An 18566-nucleotide genomic window follows, 5' to 3' on the forward strand; every position below is an offset into this window, starting at 1 on the left:
ATTCTCGTGCTTGCTTGCTGCTCTGAGTTGTGGCCGTCGAGATCAAATTGGCTGTCGAGTAGTTAACCTTGCTGATATGTTAACTGTGTAAATTTGATATCCTAGGAGAGAGAGAGAAACCTCCTGTAAAGTACAGTAGTAGCTTGCCATTTCTTTCAGTCAACACAGAGTTTCAGACACATGATGACTAACTGAATTGTAAAAAAATGAGTTAGAGATTTAAGGGCCTCCTCTACAGTACAGTAGTAGCTTGCCATTTTCTTTCAGTCAACAGAGTAACAACCAATGATAGGATTTCATCTTGCACAGCTATACCTGGAGACTTGGAGTATAAAGAAGAACACAGGACACTTATTATATTTGTGCTTCCATTTATTTGAAGAGGCACCTGTTTGTTCACATATCAAATTTATTTGGAGTAACCGACTACTACAGGAAATGCTAGGAGTAGTTCCTATGTGTACAGCAACATGGATTCGAAAACTATCAATTTGATATGCAGAACTACAGGAAATGCTAGCGTTTCTGATTCAAAAACTATAGCCCGTTCAGTAAATTTTGTGCACCCCAAATTTGTTGGTGCTTTACATGGAGTAGTGCTTGCTGCCAGTATTTAACTGAATTTAACATGTGTTAGAGCAACTAAGCTAGATGGTCAGAGAGATTTTTGCCATAAGTATCCCATAGTAATGTCCCATAGCCGGCGGTCCATTCGGCAGTCTGAAATTGTACTTGCTGAAATTTCTTGCTTGGATTGCTTGCTGAAATTTCTTGCTAGGAAATGCTAGGAGTAGATAGGAGTATTTCATACTGTACTTGCTCAAATTAGGGAGGACAACAGTACTATAGCACTGCAGAAGGAGTACTTTGTTTTAGAGATACTGAACTGAAACTTTTTCAGTTAATTAGGAGTAACAAGCAAGCTGATTTCCAGTACCAATTTCTTAGATTTAAATTAACTGGAGCCTCTCCCCTCCTACTCCTCTCCTCATAAGAAGTTATACAGAGGCTTTACAAAACAAGGAGTTATTCAAATGATCATACAAATCAGAAAATTCGAAAACTTATCACAACAAGGAGTTATACAAATATCATACAAATCAGAAAATTAAAAAACAAGGAGTTATCTCCACACAAATAACCACAAGGATGCAACAAATATACTCCAGAAGCCTCATCCCAGGTCTCTTGACAAAAAACATCTCAGGTCTCATGACAACAAGCATCTCCGGTCTCTTGACAACAAACATCTCAGGTCTCATGACAACAAGCATCTCCGGACTAATGACAACAAGCATCTCCGGTCTCTTGACAACAAGCATCTCCGGTCTCTTGACAACAAGCATCTCTGAACTAATGACAACAAGCATCTCCGGTCTCTTGACAACAAGCATCTCCGGTCACTTGACAACAAACCTCTCAGGTCTCATGACAACAAGCATCTCCGGACTAATGACAAGAAGCATCTCCGGTCTCTTGACAACAAGCATCTCCGGTCTCTTGACAACAAGCATCTCCGGACTAATGACAACAAGCATCTCCGGTCTCTTGACAAAAAACATCTCAGGTCTCATGACAACAAGCATCTCCGGTCTCATGACAACAAGCATCTCCGGTCTCTTGACAACAAACATCTCAGGTCTCATGGCAACAAGCATCTCCCGTCTCATGACAACAAGCATCTCAGGCCTTTTCTTCCATTACTGAACCCTTTCCATTAGCTCTAGATTGTGTAGGGCATTTGCGTAAACCTCTCGAGGGCATGAAGTCTTGGAGGTAGCTGCCCAAGACCCTCAAGCCTTTCTTTGTTCACATGTGGTGTTTTATACTCATTGCCCCCTGCATGGTTCAAGATCTCAATCATCCATGTCCGCAGAGTTAGGAAAATTCTGTTGAGCTTGTAAACCTCATAGCCTTCAAATTCCTCCAAAACACCCGTAATAAGGTCTTGTAGTGCTTTAGGACTCAGACAATCTGTTAGGGATTACAGCGAGTTGAAAAAACCGAGGTCAAGCACATTCGAATCAGGACTGTTGGCGGGCTGTTGTATTATTCTGATGTCAAGTCCAGTTTTTGCAACAGCGGCTAGAAATTATGGGTCATCTGGCAAGATATGGGGCTTAGCATTATCCTGCTGAATGTAGATGGTCTGTCCAGCATTACTTTCGGGCCAAACGGCCTGTATCGCTGGTAAGACCTTCTCTATCAGGAACTCCCTCATCACTTTTCTATCGACCTTTATTGACTTTATCTCTATTGTACCTCTGGGCCTGTTATCACTTCTCCTCTGAGCAGGAACTTCTTTCACGAATGGCCAGATACCGATTTTCCCAGAGAAGGTCACGTTTCCTTCACTGTCCCACCTTGGCCTAGCAACGGCCGTCAAGAACATCACCTTGCCAATACAGTTTCCATGTATATGCCTCGTAGGCTCTTCCTCCCCATCCAACAGATAGTAGGTCTTATTTTTCTTCGTCATATTGAACCATTTCTCATCAATGTGCACAACATTATGCATTGTCTTGAAATTAGGCCTTGAAGTTTCTATCGTTGTCTCATCAAGCATTGACAAACAAAAATTCATCATGTCCTTCTTATTTTTTTCTTTTAGAGCTGGCTTCACATAGTTTGTATGCCTCTTTACCAAATTGAGCTTAACTTTCTGTGCAGTGTGGTAGGGCTACATCCCAGTTGCCAAGCGAGTGATCTGATAGTGGACCTCTTGTTCAGTGGTATTGTAGGGATTTTCTCTAGATTAATGTCTTTTGGCTTTCTTCCACATCTTCTCTTTTTCTGATTGGAAACATCTACCTCTAAACCCTCTGCGATTTGCTCCATTGCCTTCTGCCAAACTCTTTGTATACTCCTCACTCCTACCTTAAAAAATTGTGCAAGGTCTTTCTTATCATTTCTTTTGAATTTGCCACCTCTACTCATGCACACTGCATGCAATGCCACATAAGCAGCATATTTTTGCTCGTCAGTGAGGGTTTTCCTTTTTTTTAATTGCTTGTTCAACAACTGCAGCAAGAAACACATCAATGAAAAACTATTAGTCCTATTGAAATGATCAAATGGTATGAAATGATATCAAATGATCAAATGAATTACAACAAGAAATATAGTACAACTAAGAAAATACTCCTTGATTGAAATGGTCAAATGGAGTATTAACTTAACTGAAAATATTCAGTTAACTTAAACTGAAAATATTCAGTTAACTTAAAATTGAAAATATTCAGTTAACTAAAACTGAAAATATTCAGTTAACTAAAACTGAAAATATTCTGCTGTGTGGGATGTGGGTGAGGAAAGCGGACATGCTCGATGGACCGACAAGGTGGTGAAGGATGAGCTTGTTCACTGTGTATGATCCATCCATGCCCCTTCAGTTTTGTTGTTTGTCAACACACATTGTACTGTATGTTTACATGCTGTCAATGCTCAGTGAGGTCTGTTTCAACGCTTAGCCACTAGTGTCATGTTTCTGTCTACTGTCTTTCGTGTTAATGCGTTTCACACTGAATGTTTTTTACTGTTTAATTCGGTACAGGCTCATGTTACCAAAATGGAGTACGGTACAAACTAAAATGATCATTGCTTTACTCTACTCCTAATCCATTTTATTCTGTATTTTGATCATTTCACATTGAGTATTTGAGTTGACAGTGACATCATCTTTATAGGGAAGATGAGGAAGCTCACCGACTGCATCTTCGTCGGCATCAATGCCCTCGTGCATGTCGATGTCATCTTCACCAGGATCAATGCTCTCGTGCATGTCGATATCATCGATATCATCTTCATCGGGACCGACTCCTCCAGGTATGTCCTCTTCTTCGGGGGGAGTACAGTTCAGATCAAATTCCATGTTGATTACTGTCTTTCTCTCTTGCAGGTTGTTGTGTCGTGCTGGAGATGCTGCCTGCTTCGAGCTGTTGCTGTTGCTGCCTACTTCAAGCCCTCCAGGTACTCTGCACTGCCAATTCCAAATTCATCTGAGCACGATTTCGGTCTTGTATGCCTGCTAGAGTTCTTGTACTCAGAAACTTTGTCTTGATTGATACTCTGCCATCAATTTTTTACTGTCTACAGTACCTGTACACTGAAACTGTCTTGATTGATACAGTACTCTGCCAACAAACTTTGTCTGGAGTATTTTGAGCTTTTCCTTTTCAAACTTTTACTCCAAGAGGCGATCTGGACCAAGTGGGGAGGCTATCTGCAGCAATACCTGGAGCTGCATGGGAGGGCGCGGCGATCTGGACCTGGGGCTGCCGATCTGAAGCAGTACCCCCTCCGGCGAGCAGATCCTCGATCTGAAGCAGTACTCTCTGGAGCTGGCGAGGCCTTGGGAGGGGGACAACGATCTGCAGCAGCACCCCCTCCGACGAGGCGAGTTGGTGAGGCCCCCTCCAGCGACAGGGGGCTGGATTGGCGCAGGCGACAGGGGGGTGGCCCTGGGAGAGGGGCGGCCCTGGGATGGGGGGCGACCCTGTCGGCAGGAAGCAAGCAGCAGCGGCGATTGGGATGGAGAGGATCTGCTCGGCGAGGAAGACGACGGCAATAGCTATTCAAATTAGGGGCACTTTTGTACTTTCCTCCCTTTTCACCTGGTCGGGACGTTTTCTAAAACGTCATATATTTCGGAACGGAGGGAGTACTAGGGAAGTACATATTCAGCCCCGGTGTTGTGGCGGCTGACTAGGCAGTTAGCTCTACAAAACCAATCAAAGCCGACCACAAAACTGATTTGAGGCACATAAGGTTGAAAGTTGTCCGGTTTTGAGAGTTTAGGGCTGTAATGTAGACGGTTTTGGAGCACGTGGTTGTAGATTAAACTAAAGCATGAGTTGAGGGTTGAAATATGCACTTCTTTCCTCTCTTTTTTTTGAGTAGTTTGGATTGCTTACCACATGTGTCACATGGTTCTCTCCTTGTTTTTCATAGTGGTGTTTTGGCATTCTTGGTTTCAACTAGGTATAGTTTGTCCCCGCAGAAAAATAGTGATAGTTTGGCTATTTTCTCATAAACAAACGTACAAATGACTAGTCTGTATAATTCAATCCTAAGTATTCCTCTCCACTGTCTGCATGCAAGTGTGTTGGTAATAATAGCATTGACGACGATCAGCTCTCCATCTCCACGACAATCTTGCCAGTGGCATGGCCATCGATACTGCTCTGCCACGCCTTGCCTGCGTCGCTCAACGGGAACCTCGAGTCGATCACCGTCTTCAGCTTGTCTTCCTCGAGCAACCCGACCAAGAACTCCAGGTCCGCCTTGTTGAGCGACAGGAGCAGCTGGGGCACGAGGCGCTTCTTGGAGAATGTCACCCTGTGCAGCACATATGTGAGGATGGCTGAGAAGTTCGGGGTGATGTCTATCACTCTCCCGGCGTCACTCAGCAACGGCCGGAAAGACGACCAGCTGACACCGACGGCGCAGTGAACCACGCCATCGTACTTCCGGCCGGAGGGGCTCCGCAGGGTCGCTCCCTCTGGGGTCCTGTAGTCCATCACCTCGTCCGCGCCCAAGCTCTTCACAAGATCCATGTTGCGGGCGCCGCAGGTGGCGGTAACATGAAGGTTCGCCAGCTTTGCAAGCTGCACCGCGTACAGGCCCACGCCACCGGAGGCAGCGGTGATCAACACGTTCAGAGGCTTGCCGGTGCCGTCAAACTTGGCACCAATGGACCTCAGCGCCTCGAGCGCAGTGCCTGCAGCAATGGGAAGGCCGGCACCCTCAGCTGCAGAAACCTGAGCTGGCCTTTTGACAGTCAGGTTTGCGGATGCTACCGCGTACTCTGCAAGTCCACCTCCATTCTGTAACAGCGAATACATTGTCACATTAGTGAGCTTACGGCAATATTTTTGAAAAAATGAAGAGGGTTGTTCTTAAACCATCTTCTTTCTAAGTATGAAGATGAAAAACATGGAAAAATGTTGTCATGAGTGAAGTTCACTTACAAGAGAGTTCAACTTGGCAACAACTTGATCGCCCGCTGTGAGACCATTCACTCCAGGACCAACATCAACAACTACTCCTGCGACATCAGTCACTGCAGGAAAAGGAGCAGTAGAGATGCAACTATTAGCACGTTGTTCGATGAATTTTTTTAGAAAAGGAGGATGACCCCGGCCTCTGCATCTGAGCGATGCAAACGGCCACTTTATTAATTATTCTCACAAGACCTTACAAAATCAATACAACAGTAAGACTAAAGCCGCCGTCTAAGCAACAAACTGTCGCTACATCTATCCAGTTGATGAAGGGGCGCAGATAGCCTGGGCCTAATACCAAACAGACATCAACGAAGCCTAACATCTAAAATCTGAGACCCCAACCTAGCCACTTGTCGGGTCTGGGGCACACACTGGTCCGGCGTGCTCTTAGAGGCCGCCGCCGCCAACTGCCACCGCTCCATTTTCAGAACTGTGCTGATACATCAATCTTGCTCGATCCATCTATCGTCGACGCCACCACGGCGCCCAACGGCACCTCCTCCCTGCGCGCAAATAGCTAAACACGCCGTGGTCGCCACTGATACATCTCAGCGCCATGCTGCCAAGTATCACCAGCCGACACAACTTGAAGTCTTTGGAGGATCTGTCGTGCGTAGCACCTGCCGACCAGGCATGACCAAGTGTAGCACCTGTCGGTCAGGCATGACTTGACATCTCCACCAAAGCTCTGTGCAAGGCGAAGCCGCTCCATCTCCTGCCTCTGACTTCCAGCGCTGCTCCACAAACGATGCTCCCAAGAGAGAAACGACACCGCAGTGCCATCATCATCCGATCTGGAACACCAGATCCTAGGGTTTCCCCCGGAGCAGCACGAATAGGTCGACAGTAGTTACACGACGTTGTCCGATGAATCGAGTAACATGCGCGCGCGCACGCACATATGTTATCTTTATCACAACGAAAAGGTAAGAGACACTCTAGATAGACCAAATAACATAGTAAGGCCCCGCTTGAAACGCTGGATAGAAAAAAAATACAGGAATAGAAAAGGAAAACACATGCAAAAGAGAAGAATTGAAAACATAGGGAAAACTGTAAGCATGCCGTTTGGAATGCGGGAACTGGGACATCACAGGAATCCTAATACCACAGTCAAACACAGCCTTAAGCTCGACCTGTCAGAAAATCTTGCCTACAACTACCATGTTCGTGTAGCCAAAGAACATCCTGCAATCACCCTTTCTCCACCACAAGTTCTTTCTTACCCCAACCTCATCTTCTCCATGCACGGTTCCTTCTTTTCTCTCTATGCTAGCTTTTGCTCGAGCGGCTGTTGTAGCTGCAGTACCTCGGTCTTATGCGACGAGACGGAAAAAATGAGGCTGGACTGGATGTTCGGAATCCTGTGAAATTCCTATAGAAGCTAAGGAAATCGATTCCTGTCCTTCGCTTTTCCTATGACGGTTCCTGCGTTCCAAACGACAGGAAAGTTTCCAATCTGAACAATGTTCCTATGGTTTTCCCGTGTTCCAAACGGGGCCCAAGACACAACAGGAAATGAAAATATTGGACAGTTGATAAAACTGAAAGACAGACATCATCAAATAAAGTTCTCATAACTACCCTTGGTGCTATTTTGCTGTCTACATAGGAAACCTCCAAACAAAATTCATAATTGATCGAAAATGGCTAGCATCCACACAGTGACACTATGACTGAGGATAGTTACCTGGAATAAAAGGCAGTCTACGAGGCAGCAGAGGCCGCAAGTCCCCTCTCTGTATCTTCCAGTCAAGTGGATTGACGGTTGCAGCTTGTAGTTTCAACAGGACCTCATTCTTCTTTGCTGAAGGGACGGGGACTTCTACATGCTGCATTAGAGAGATTTCATAATCACATGGTTATAGGTTTTGCTGGAATTTTATCTATTTATGGGCCAGCCCAATAACAATTTCAGAAATTCCTAATAAATCCTAGAGGCCCACTTAACCCATTCGTGCAAGGCAAGGGACAATACTAAAGTTTAGTCCCACATTGCTAGTTTAGAGGGAGTTGGACCTCTTTATAAGGGAGGTTCTTTCCTCACATGTATGAGCATGAGAACAAGAGGGACATCCACGCGCGCTCCTCCTCCGCCGCCTCGCCTCGGGTTGCGGGAATGAGCCCTGCACCTTTCGGCTGTTGCATGTTCGTTTCCGCGCGGCTACTGAGGATGTCGACCCCAAGTCCAGTGCTTCTGCTGCTGCTGTCCCATACGTGTTCTTGCTCTTTCCGTTAGGAGTCCTGCTACAGTTCTTGGCTCTAGTTTCTGCCCTACATATGTTAGGTTCTATGTTGTATAAGCAACTTCATCTAGTGTCTGTTCTAGATGTGTTTAGCTCAAGTTCATATATGCAGACGTTGTTTACCTTCTCTCTGTCAGATTGCATGACTTGCTTTATATTTGCTATATTATTCATGCTTTATCTAGTATTTTCGTTAGCAAAATTATTTGGTAAATTGTTCATATTTCCAACAATCCAAAAACCTTATTATAGGCAATTTACACCAAGTGGTTTTGCTGCTTCCATGAGACCTCCTATGTTTGAGGGTATCCACTATAAGAGGTGGCGCGTGAGAGCAGTCTTATGGTTTCAAACCATGAGTTGCAATGACGCCACTCTTGGCAAACCTGAAGGAGAACTTGATGCTCAACAGGCACAAGCTTTTCAGAAAATGGATACTCTGTTTAAGGCTGCTCTCTTGAGTGTTCTTGGTGAGAACATAGTTGATGCTTATGCGTCAATTGATAATTGAAAAGATATGTGGGATGCACTCGAGGCCAAGTTTGGGGTCTCGGATGCTGGCACTGAGCTGTACATCATGGAGCAATTCTATGATTACAGGATGACTGAAGAGCGCCCCGTGGTTGAGCAAGCTCATGAGATACAGTCATTTGCTAGAGAACTTGAGCACTTCAGTTGTATGCTACCAGACAAGTTTGTTGCCGAGGTATCATCACTAAGCTTCCTCCTTCGTGGAGGAACTTTGCTACCTTACTGAAATATAAGAGACAAGAGTTTTCCGTCCCGGATCTCATGGGCACTCTTGATGTGGAAGAAAAGGCGAGAGCAAAGGACACACATGCTCGAGGTATTGAGGGAGGATCTAGTGCCAATCTGGTACAGAAAAAAAACTTCCAGCCCCACAAGTTCAAGAACAAGGGCAAGTTTGATGGTAAAGCAAAGTTTGATGGGAAGAACAAGGCTGTGCAACACACGAACTTCAAGAAGAAGAATGACAAGAAAGGTGTCTGTCATGTGTATGGGGATCCTGATCATTGGGCTCCTAGTTGCCCTAATCGCTATGACAAGCGTCATCCTGGGAAAGGCGGCAAGACCGCTAATGTTGTCATTGGGGATACTGACATGAAGGATGCTGGGTATGGTATATTTCCCACTATTCTTTCAGTATGTCATTCTCCTGATTGGTTGATTGACACGGGTGCTAATGTGCATGTATGCGGTGATATTTCCATGTTTTTGTCTTATCAGACCGCAGGGACTTCAACCGTGCTAATGGGCAACGGTTCAAGTGCTTCTGTTCATGGTGTTGGCACGGTCGATCTGAAGTTTACTTCGGGCAAGATCGTGCGGCTGAAGAACGTGCATTATGTCCCCTCCGTCAATAAAAATCTTGTTAGCGGATCTCTTCTGTGTAGAGATGGCTACAAACTTGTCTTTGAGTCGAATAAATTTGTAATATCCAAGTATGGAACCTTTGTTGGTAAAGGCTATGAGTCAGGAGGCCTGTTTCGTTTATCTTTATCAGACGTTTGCAATAAAGTTGTTAATCATGTTTGCAACAATAGTGAATCAAATGTGTGGCATTCACGTCTTTGTCATGTTAATTTTGGTTGCATGTCGCGACTAGCGAAGTTGAACTTAATCCCTAGTTTCACCACTGTCAAGGGATCTAAGTGTCAAGTTTGTGTGCAAGCTAAGCAACCCCGTAAGTCTCACACGACTGCGGAAACGAGAAATCTTGCACCACTAGAGCTCATACATTCAGATCTATGTGAAATGAATGGTGTTTTGACAAAAGGTGGAAAGAAATATTTCATGACGTTAATTGACGACTCCACTAGATACTGCCGTGTGTATCTTTTGAAATCTAAGGATGAGGCTTTGAACTTTTTCAAAATCTATAAAGCTGAAGTGGAAAACCAACTTGATCGAAAAATCAAGAGGCTTAGGTCCGACCGTGGTGGAGAATATTTTTCCAATGAATTTGATGCTTTTTGTGTGGAACATTATATAATCCATGAGAGGACGCCTCCCTACTCACCTCAGTCAAATGGGGTGGCCGAAAGAAAGAACCGTACTCTAACTGATTTGGTTAACGCCATGTTAGACACATCGGGTCCCTCCAATACATGGTGGGGGAGGCGATATTGACAGCATGTCATGTCCTAAACCGAGGCCCCGCAAAGAACAAAGAGATAACTCCATTCGAGGAATGGGAGAAGAAAAGGTTAAAACTCTCTTATCTGCGAACATGGGGTTGTTTGGCGAAAGTCAATGTTCCAATTCCAAAGAAGCGGAAGCTTGGACCAAAGACTGTGGATTGTGTTTTCCTGAGATATGCTTTTCATAGCATTGGCTATAGATTCTTGGTTATAAAATCTGAGGTACCTGACATGCATGTCGGTACGATCATGGAGTCGAATGATGCGACTTTCTTTGAAGATATCTTTCCCATGAAGGATATGGCTACCTTGTCTAATCAGGAGATGCCTAGTTCATCGAATCAGGAACCAGTTACAATTACCGAACCTGCCATTTCGATGGAACACTTTGAAAGTTCTGTGGAGGAGAACAATGAAGTTCCTACTAGGAGCAAGAGACAGAGGACTGCAAAGTCCTTTGGTGATGATTTTCTTGTGTATCTCATAGATGACACTCCCAGTTCTATTTCAGAGGCCTATGCATCTGAAGATGCTGACTACTGGAAGGAAGCAGTCCGTAGTGAGATGGATTCCATCTTGGCAAATGAAACTTGGGAGATAACTGAGCGTCCTTATGGGTGCAAACCTATAGGGTGCAAATGGGTATTCAAGAAGAAGCTTAGGCCTGATGGTACTATCGAAAAGTACAAGGCACGTCTCGTGGCTAAGGGTTATACCCAAAAGGAAGGTGAAGACTTCTTTGATACTTACTCACCTGTGGCTCGACTGACCACTATTCGAGTTCTACTTTCACTAGCTGCCTCACATGGTCTTCTCGTCCATCAAATGGATGTTAAGACTACTTTCCTAAATGGAGAGTTGGACGAGGAAATTTACATGGAACAACCAGATGGGTTTGTATTAGATGGTCAGGAAGGGAAAGTGTGCAAGTTGTTGAAGTCTTTGTATGGACTTAAGCAAGCACCCAAGCAATGGCATGAGAAGTTTGAAAGAACTTTAACCGCTGCAGGCTTCGTTGTAAACGAAGCTGATAAATGTGTGTACTATCGCCATGGTGGGGGCGAAGGAGTTATTCTTTGCTTGTATGTTGATGACATACTGATTTTCGGAACAAATCTGAATGTTATTAAGGAGGTCAAGGATTTCCTATCTCGTTGTTTTGAGATGAAGGATTTAGGAGTGGCTGATGCCATTCTGAACATCAAGTTGTTGAGAGACGATGATGGTGGGATTACATTGCTTTAATCTCACTATGTGGAAAAGATCTTTAGTCGCTTTGGCTATAGTGACTGCAAGCCTTCTCCAACACCATATGATGCGAGTGTGTTACTTCGAAAGAATCGAAGAATTGCTAGAGATCAATTGAAATATTCTCAGATTATTGGCTCGCTTATGTACTTAGCCAATGCTACAAGACCTGACATCTCTTTTGCTATTAGCAAACTGAGTCGGTTTGTCTCAAAACCAGGAGATGTGCATTGGAAAGCTCTAGAGAGAGTTTTACGTTATTTGAAAGGCACTGCGAATTATGGAATTCACTACACTGGGCACCCAAAGGTGCTTGAAGAGTATAGTGACTCAAACTGGATCTCAGATGCTGATGAGATAAAGGCCACGAGCGGTTATGTATTCACTCATGGAGGTGGCGCTGTTTCTTGGAAGTCTTGTAAGCAGACCATCTTAACGAGGTCAACAATGGAAGCAGAACTCACAGCACTAGATACAGCTACGGTCGAAGCAGATTGGCTTCGCCGGCTCTTGAATGACTTGCCGGTTGTTGAGAAACCTGTACCGGGTATCCTTATGAACTGCGACAGTCAAACTGTGATCACGAAAGTGAGCAGCTCAAAGGATAACATGAAGTCATCAAGACACGTTCAGAGAAGGTTAAAGTCTGTCAGGAAAATGAGAAACTCCGGAGTTATTGCATTGGATTATATCCAAACGTCTAAAAATCTGGCAGATCCTTTTACTAAGGGTCTATCACGTAATGTGATAGATAATGCATCGAGGGAGATGGGTATGAGACCCACAATATGAGTTGTTCACAGTGATAACCTATTCTTTGTGATCGAAGATCCCGTGAATTAGATGTGGAAGACAAGTTGTTGATCAACTGAGAGGAGAGTATCCTTACTATTAACAATACCACTCCATGAAGATGCAATACTCTCCTAAAACTGCATGGCAGGTTGATGTGTATCTTAATGTGTTCTAAGTGGCCCATTTAAGCAGAGATGTTGTCCTGCAGAACATCTTTTGAAGAACACACCTATATGAGTCTGATTGTTAAACGTCACAATCTATGAGAGTAGGGTTCTCTCTAGTAAACTCATGAAAGGTCTCGGAGTATGACGCATAAGCTCCACCCGCGGGGAAGACCCACGGTAGCCACGTATCGGTCAAGGCTTTATGTGAAGCTAGATTAGCAGAAAACTTGCAGTTCAAGGCCCAGTCCACTGTTCAAGTTACTTACTAGTGTAGCATAGAGTTCTAGGTGGAAGTTCAACTTAACAGTCTCCACTGCAGTACCGGTATATAAAACGGTATTTTGGAACTAAAGGCAAATTCTATGTGCCTCTAGAATCTGGTGGGGGATTGCTGGAATTTTATCTATTTATGGGTCAGCCCAATAACAATTTCAGAAATTCCTAATAAATCCTAGAGGCCCACTTAGCCCATTCGTGCAAGGAAAGGGACACTACTAAAGTTTAGTCCCACATTGCTAGTTTAGAGGGAGTTGGACCTCTTTATAAGGGAGGTTCTTTCCCCACATGTATGAGCATGAGAACAAGAGGGACATCCACGCGCGCTCCTCCGCCGCCCGCCTCGCCACACCACGCCTCGTCACGACGCACCGCGGGTTGTGGGAATGAGCCGAGCCGATGTCTAAATTTTTGCCACGCACTACGGGTATACGAAAGGTCACTCGGGAGCTGGAAAGTTTTTGTTGTAGTGGATATTGAATACGAACGCTGCACCCTTCGGCTGCTGCCTGTTCGTTTCATCTCCCTCGTTCTCTTCAGCTCCCAGCGCAGCCTCTCGCCTCCTTCTCTTACGCCTATAAAAGGGAGGTCGCTCCTCTCAGAGAGACGCACCAGAACTTCTTCCTCTCGCCACCGGTTTCATTCTCTGAGCTGCTGCAGTCTTCCTCATCTCGGCTTGCGGCGTGCACCGCGAGTCGGGACAGTAGGCCTCCGAAACCGCACCACTTTGAGTCCTGTACGGGAGAAGGGTGATAAGGTTTTTGGGGAGCGCTCCGCGCGACTACTGACTTCTTCATCACGGACTCCGACGACTACTTCCCGACGACGACTTCTTTCCCGACGTCGACAACCTCATCGACGACATGGCTGGAGAGGATGTCGACCCCAAGTCCAGTGCTTCTGCTGTTGCTGTCCCGTACGTGTTCTTGTTCTTTCCGTTAGGAGTCCTGCTACAGTTCTTGGCTCTAATTTCTACCCTACATATGTTAGGTTCTATGTCGTATAAGCAACTTCATCTAGTGTCTGTTCTAGATGTGTTTAGTTCAAGTTCATATATGCAGACGTTGTTTACCTTTTCTCTGTCAGATTGCATGACTTGCTTTATATTTGATATATTAGTCATGCTTTATCTAGTATTTCCGTTAGCAAAATTATTTGGTAAATTGCTCATATTTTCAACAGGTTTTACTGGTTTATCTTCATGAAAGAAGGAAATCTTGATGTTTACTGTTTTTCTTTCTTTTGAAAAAGCAAATTCCTTTGACTTGTTTGTTAAGCGGAAAAAGCGTCAAGCTGCCAGGCAAATCTCTCTACGCTAGAATAGGGTTCTTGTGAAAAGAATCCCCTGTCAACCAATTCTCACAATCAGTGCTCACACAACTGACTTGCTCATCTCAATATTAGGATTTAGAGGTGCCGACTCAGGAGTCGGAAGTTGAGGCCATAAGAACTGTCTCCGAGGCTTTTCGAAGCATCTAACACAAGCATGTGCCAACTTTTAAATAATAAGTTTCTGACTGACTCACAAATCAGCACTCACCGAATATTTTGGGATCCAGGAGTGCTGAGAGTGCTGAGTCATGTTCACAATACAAAAATTACGGCTCCCTGCGTCTCAAAATAAATGTCTTAAGTTTAGTGCAACTTTATACTAACAGGTCCTAAGAGTATACAAGAGAAAGAGATACGTTATACTAACAGGTGTCAAAATAAATTTCTCAACTTTGTTAGTACAAAATTATACTAAATTTAAGACACTTATTTTGGACGGAAGGACTATTATTCAGTGCTTTTTCCGAGCACCCAACACCAGGTATGCGCAACCTATTTATTATTTTGGACGGAAGGACTATTATTCAGTGCTTTTTCCGAGCACCCAACACCAGGTATGCGCAACCTATTTAACTAATTTCACTGTAACATCTTAACTAGTCCTAAGAGTATAAAAGTAGGTCCCGATTCAAGATAAATTCATGAGGAAGTGGTATCTCTTTAGGATCCACCCCAGCGTCAAGAAATTGGTTAATTGGTAAAGATACATGAGAGAATATATCTGAGTTAAATTACATACAAGTATCATAATTGGAACCGTGCTAGTTGATTGGTACCACTTTCCGTAAATTTTTGCAAATCAGTATCAAGCCTGAGGCGCGCGGCTACAAATCAATCTAAACTGCATATAAACGCTTATTAAAGATGGAACTGGCCGGTGGGGCCTGTCTGGCAGGGCCCATGTGGCATGTTCTTTTGCGGGAAACCCCCTTGCTTTATACTTAATCACGCAAATGTCCCTCATGTGCCGAAAATAACAAAAAACAGTATCAAGCCTGAGGCGCGCGGCTACAAATCAATCTAAACTGCATATAAACGCTTATTAAAGATGGAACTGGCCGGTGGGGCCTGTCTGGCAGGGCCCATGTGGCATGTTCTTTTGCGGGAAACCCCCTTGCTTTATACTTAATCACGCAAATGTCCCTCATGTGCCGAAAATAACAAAAAACAACACGGCCGTGCCAGGATTCGAACTCGAGACCGACCGATTGAAACGCGCGCGAGCTAACAAGTAAGCCAACAAGCATGATTGCAAAATGGAACCAACGTATACTAAAATAATAGAAGCCTGTATTTAGATATAGGCATGTCTCTATTAGCGTAAACCAACAAGCTAGACTTGTACCGTCGACCTTTCAAAGTCAACATTTTGGTGTTCAGATCAATCTTTCTGTCCGCACGATTAATCTTTGACAAAGCGCTGCTCTTCCGCTCTGTTACATATTATAAGAATACAGTGCAATTTTCAATACTAACATGGCATTGTTCTTCTTCTGATTGCTAATATGCCGCCCATACGACCGTGGAGACCTCGGCGTGCTCAACATGGTTAAATTTACGCGCGTCATCCATCTACGTTGGTTATGGTTTGAATGGATGGAGCCGTCCAAGATGTGGGTTGCCCCCGTGATTTCTTTTATGCCTCCACTACTACCACTGTTGGGAACAGGGCCAAGACCCCTTTTTAGGAGGTGCCTTGGGTGCATGGCAGGAAGTCTATTGATATTGCTCCTCTCATCCATGAGGCTTCCACAAGAAAAAAAAACAGGAAGGTGAGAGACACTCTCAAGGAGCCTGGATCAACAAAATCAAGATGACTGCCAACTTCTCTATGGCACACATTCGTCAATTTGAACTTTGGCTTATAATCTCGGATTTCCCACTTGAGGAGCACGCAGAGGATGAGATTATTTGGAAGCACGCCACAGATGGTCAATACTCGGCAGCGACGACTTACTCCGCACAATTTCTAGTGCATGGTCCATTCTCCTATGGATCACATGGTCTGGAAGGCCTGGGCACCACGGAAGGTGAAATTCTTCGCTTGGCTCGCCATACAAGATCGAATCTAGATAGCCGATAGGTTGGCCCGTCGTGGATGGCCAAATTGTCATCTCTGCCCCCTATGCAAAAGAGAACGAGAATTTGGGCTTCACCTTTTCGTCAAATGTTGATTCACCCAGCGCCAATGAAATTTGGTCAATGAGTGGCTACATTTAGAAGATCTTGACACAACTACATGGCACCCCGAGGACTCCATAAAGGAATGGTGGGTAAATAGATCAAGCAAGAGCACCCACAACCGGAAAGCCATGGCCTTCCTCACCATGCTAATGGGATGGACCATTTGTAACGAACGGAAAGCCTGGGTCTTTCGACAAACGAGTATGCCTCCAACAATTTTGCTCAACAACATCAAGAATGAAGCCATCTTTTCGGTAACCGCCGGGCGAAGAAATTTGGCAACATCATACCGGGAGAGTAACATTTCTTTTTCCAGTTACGAGGTGTAATTCAAACTCTATTCTCCCTTAATTAATATATGAGGGTAAATCTTTTGCCTTGGTTTCGAAAAAAAATCTCCACCAAGGGAGAGGCCCAGGAAACAACTAACATAGACTGTAATACTTGCTAACTAATCAAATAGGCAGTGAATTAGGAGGTCTCCAGTGAATCAGCCATATCATCATTAGCACCAACCTCGATCGCCGACCAGAATAGAATACAGAGCAAACTCACAAGCTTCGGCCCTCTTCCCCAGCTATCCCGAATAAAAAGATCACGTACAGAGCTGCGGGTCCGGTAACTGTTAATTACCTTGAGGCTGGGGGCGCCTCCGCCGCAGGCGTCGTAAAGCACGGCCCGCATCTTCGCCGGCGTCGTCGTCGTTGGGGTGGTCATGGCGAAAGAAGATAGCCAACGGAGGGGAAGAAGCCTCGTAAGGCTTTAGCTGATACGGTGGGTTGGCTCTCTAGTTCTTATAATGGGGTGCACGTACGGCCTGTGTCTGGGCTGAGATATATATACACACACGCCGACGCGAGGAATCCTGGGTTTTGACTTTGGGAAACGTTTTACGTTGGCGCGCCGGCGAAACGCTGGGCCGGTCGCACCGCTCGATCGCTCGCGCAGCCCTTGCTGCTAAGCTACTTGTGCGCCGCGTGACCGCTCAACCTTATCCTTTTCCATTGCTGTTGACCGCTCAACCTTTCTCCTTCCGCGAGACGCTTCTCTTCCACGAATATGGTTAAAGAGTCTGAACCTTTGACTACAAAGCATTAAACAAATTGTTATCTGATCAGTTTATCAATTATGTGCTGTAGACAGAATGAAGATGGGATGGGGCACGCCTGTTCCTGAAATGCAAATCAGTTAAACCCGAATGGCGTGAACTGCAGATGGACAATGTCGGAGGAAGCTTGCTGCTCTGTCGTGACGCAAAGCAAATGATTTTGCACGCGTACTGTCCTTGCCGGATCAGGAGAAGGTCGTATGTATCACGGTGCTCTGGGTATGGTGGGATACTAGGAACAAATGCAACGCTGGGGAACCAAGGAGAAATGCTACTTCGGTTGTTAAAAGGGTGAGATCTAATGCTGAGGATTTCAAACTGTTTTTTGGGAGGGTCAATCAGCGAAAGAACAGTACTGAAAAATGGCAACCTCCCAGAGATGGAGCTCTCAAGATTAATGTGGATGGAAGTATGAACCATGAGAATGGGCACGGAGGATGGGGATTTGTCATCCGAGATGATCAAGGGGAACCAGTGGGATCTGCTGCTAGGTACATGAATGCAGTGCTTGATCCTCTCACTGACGAAGCAACAGCGTGTCTCAAAAGCCTTCAAGCTGCGCAGGATTGGGGAATTGCAAAAGTTGAGGTGGAGACTGACTCCATCATGCCGGTCCAAGCTCTGAACTCCAATGAACATGATCTACCGGCTAATGGAGTACTTCTTAGGGAGATCAAGTTTTTTTGCTAGTCTAAACTTTAAGAGTGGATTCGAGGTTTTACCCCCTATTTTAACATTTTTTACACTAATTATCCCATTTAGCAAGATTTCATCCGTTTTACCCCATTTAGCTTATGCCACGATTTACCCTGTTTAAAATTTTGCGAGTGTTCTGAACGGCAGAGGTCCCAATTGTCAGGTGCAGCTAGCATGCCACATCGACGGGTTTTGCCTGCATATTTTTCTCTCTGCTGAACCGGTCCTCGCAGCTTCTCCCGACCGGGCCGGCCCGATGGAGGTCGCTCGCGTCGCATCCAACGCACGACGCCTGAGTCGGCTGCACGCCACACTCACCCCCAACTGATTGCATCGGCTGTCTAGGC

At 45.1% G+C, this 18566-nt stretch overlaps 1 protein-coding gene across 1 annotated transcript; it reads right to left on the reverse strand.

Moving 5' to 3' along the window:
• Positions 1-4945: 4945 nt before the first annotated feature.
• LOC109769681 (chloroplast envelope quinone oxidoreductase homolog) lies at positions 4946-17195 on the reverse strand. The gene is made up of 4 exons (XM_020328411.3): positions 17049-17195; positions 7696-7837; positions 5970-6061; positions 4946-5825 (listed from the first exon to the last, which is right to left on the reverse strand). The coding sequence occupies exons 1-4, from the start codon at positions 17130-17132 to the stop codon at positions 5130-5132; spliced, it is 1014 nt and encodes a 337-aa protein (XP_020184000.1). The 5' UTR covers positions 17133-17195; the 3' UTR covers positions 4946-5129.
• Positions 17196-18566: the final 1371 nt, after the last annotated feature.

This window comes from Aegilops tauschii, chromosome 7 (assembly GCF_002575655.3).
Source record: "Aegilops tauschii subsp. strangulata cultivar AL8/78 chromosome 7, Aet v6.0, whole genome shotgun sequence".
In the NCBI taxonomy this organism is placed as follows: Eukaryota; Viridiplantae; Streptophyta; class Magnoliopsida; order Poales; family Poaceae; genus Aegilops; species Aegilops tauschii.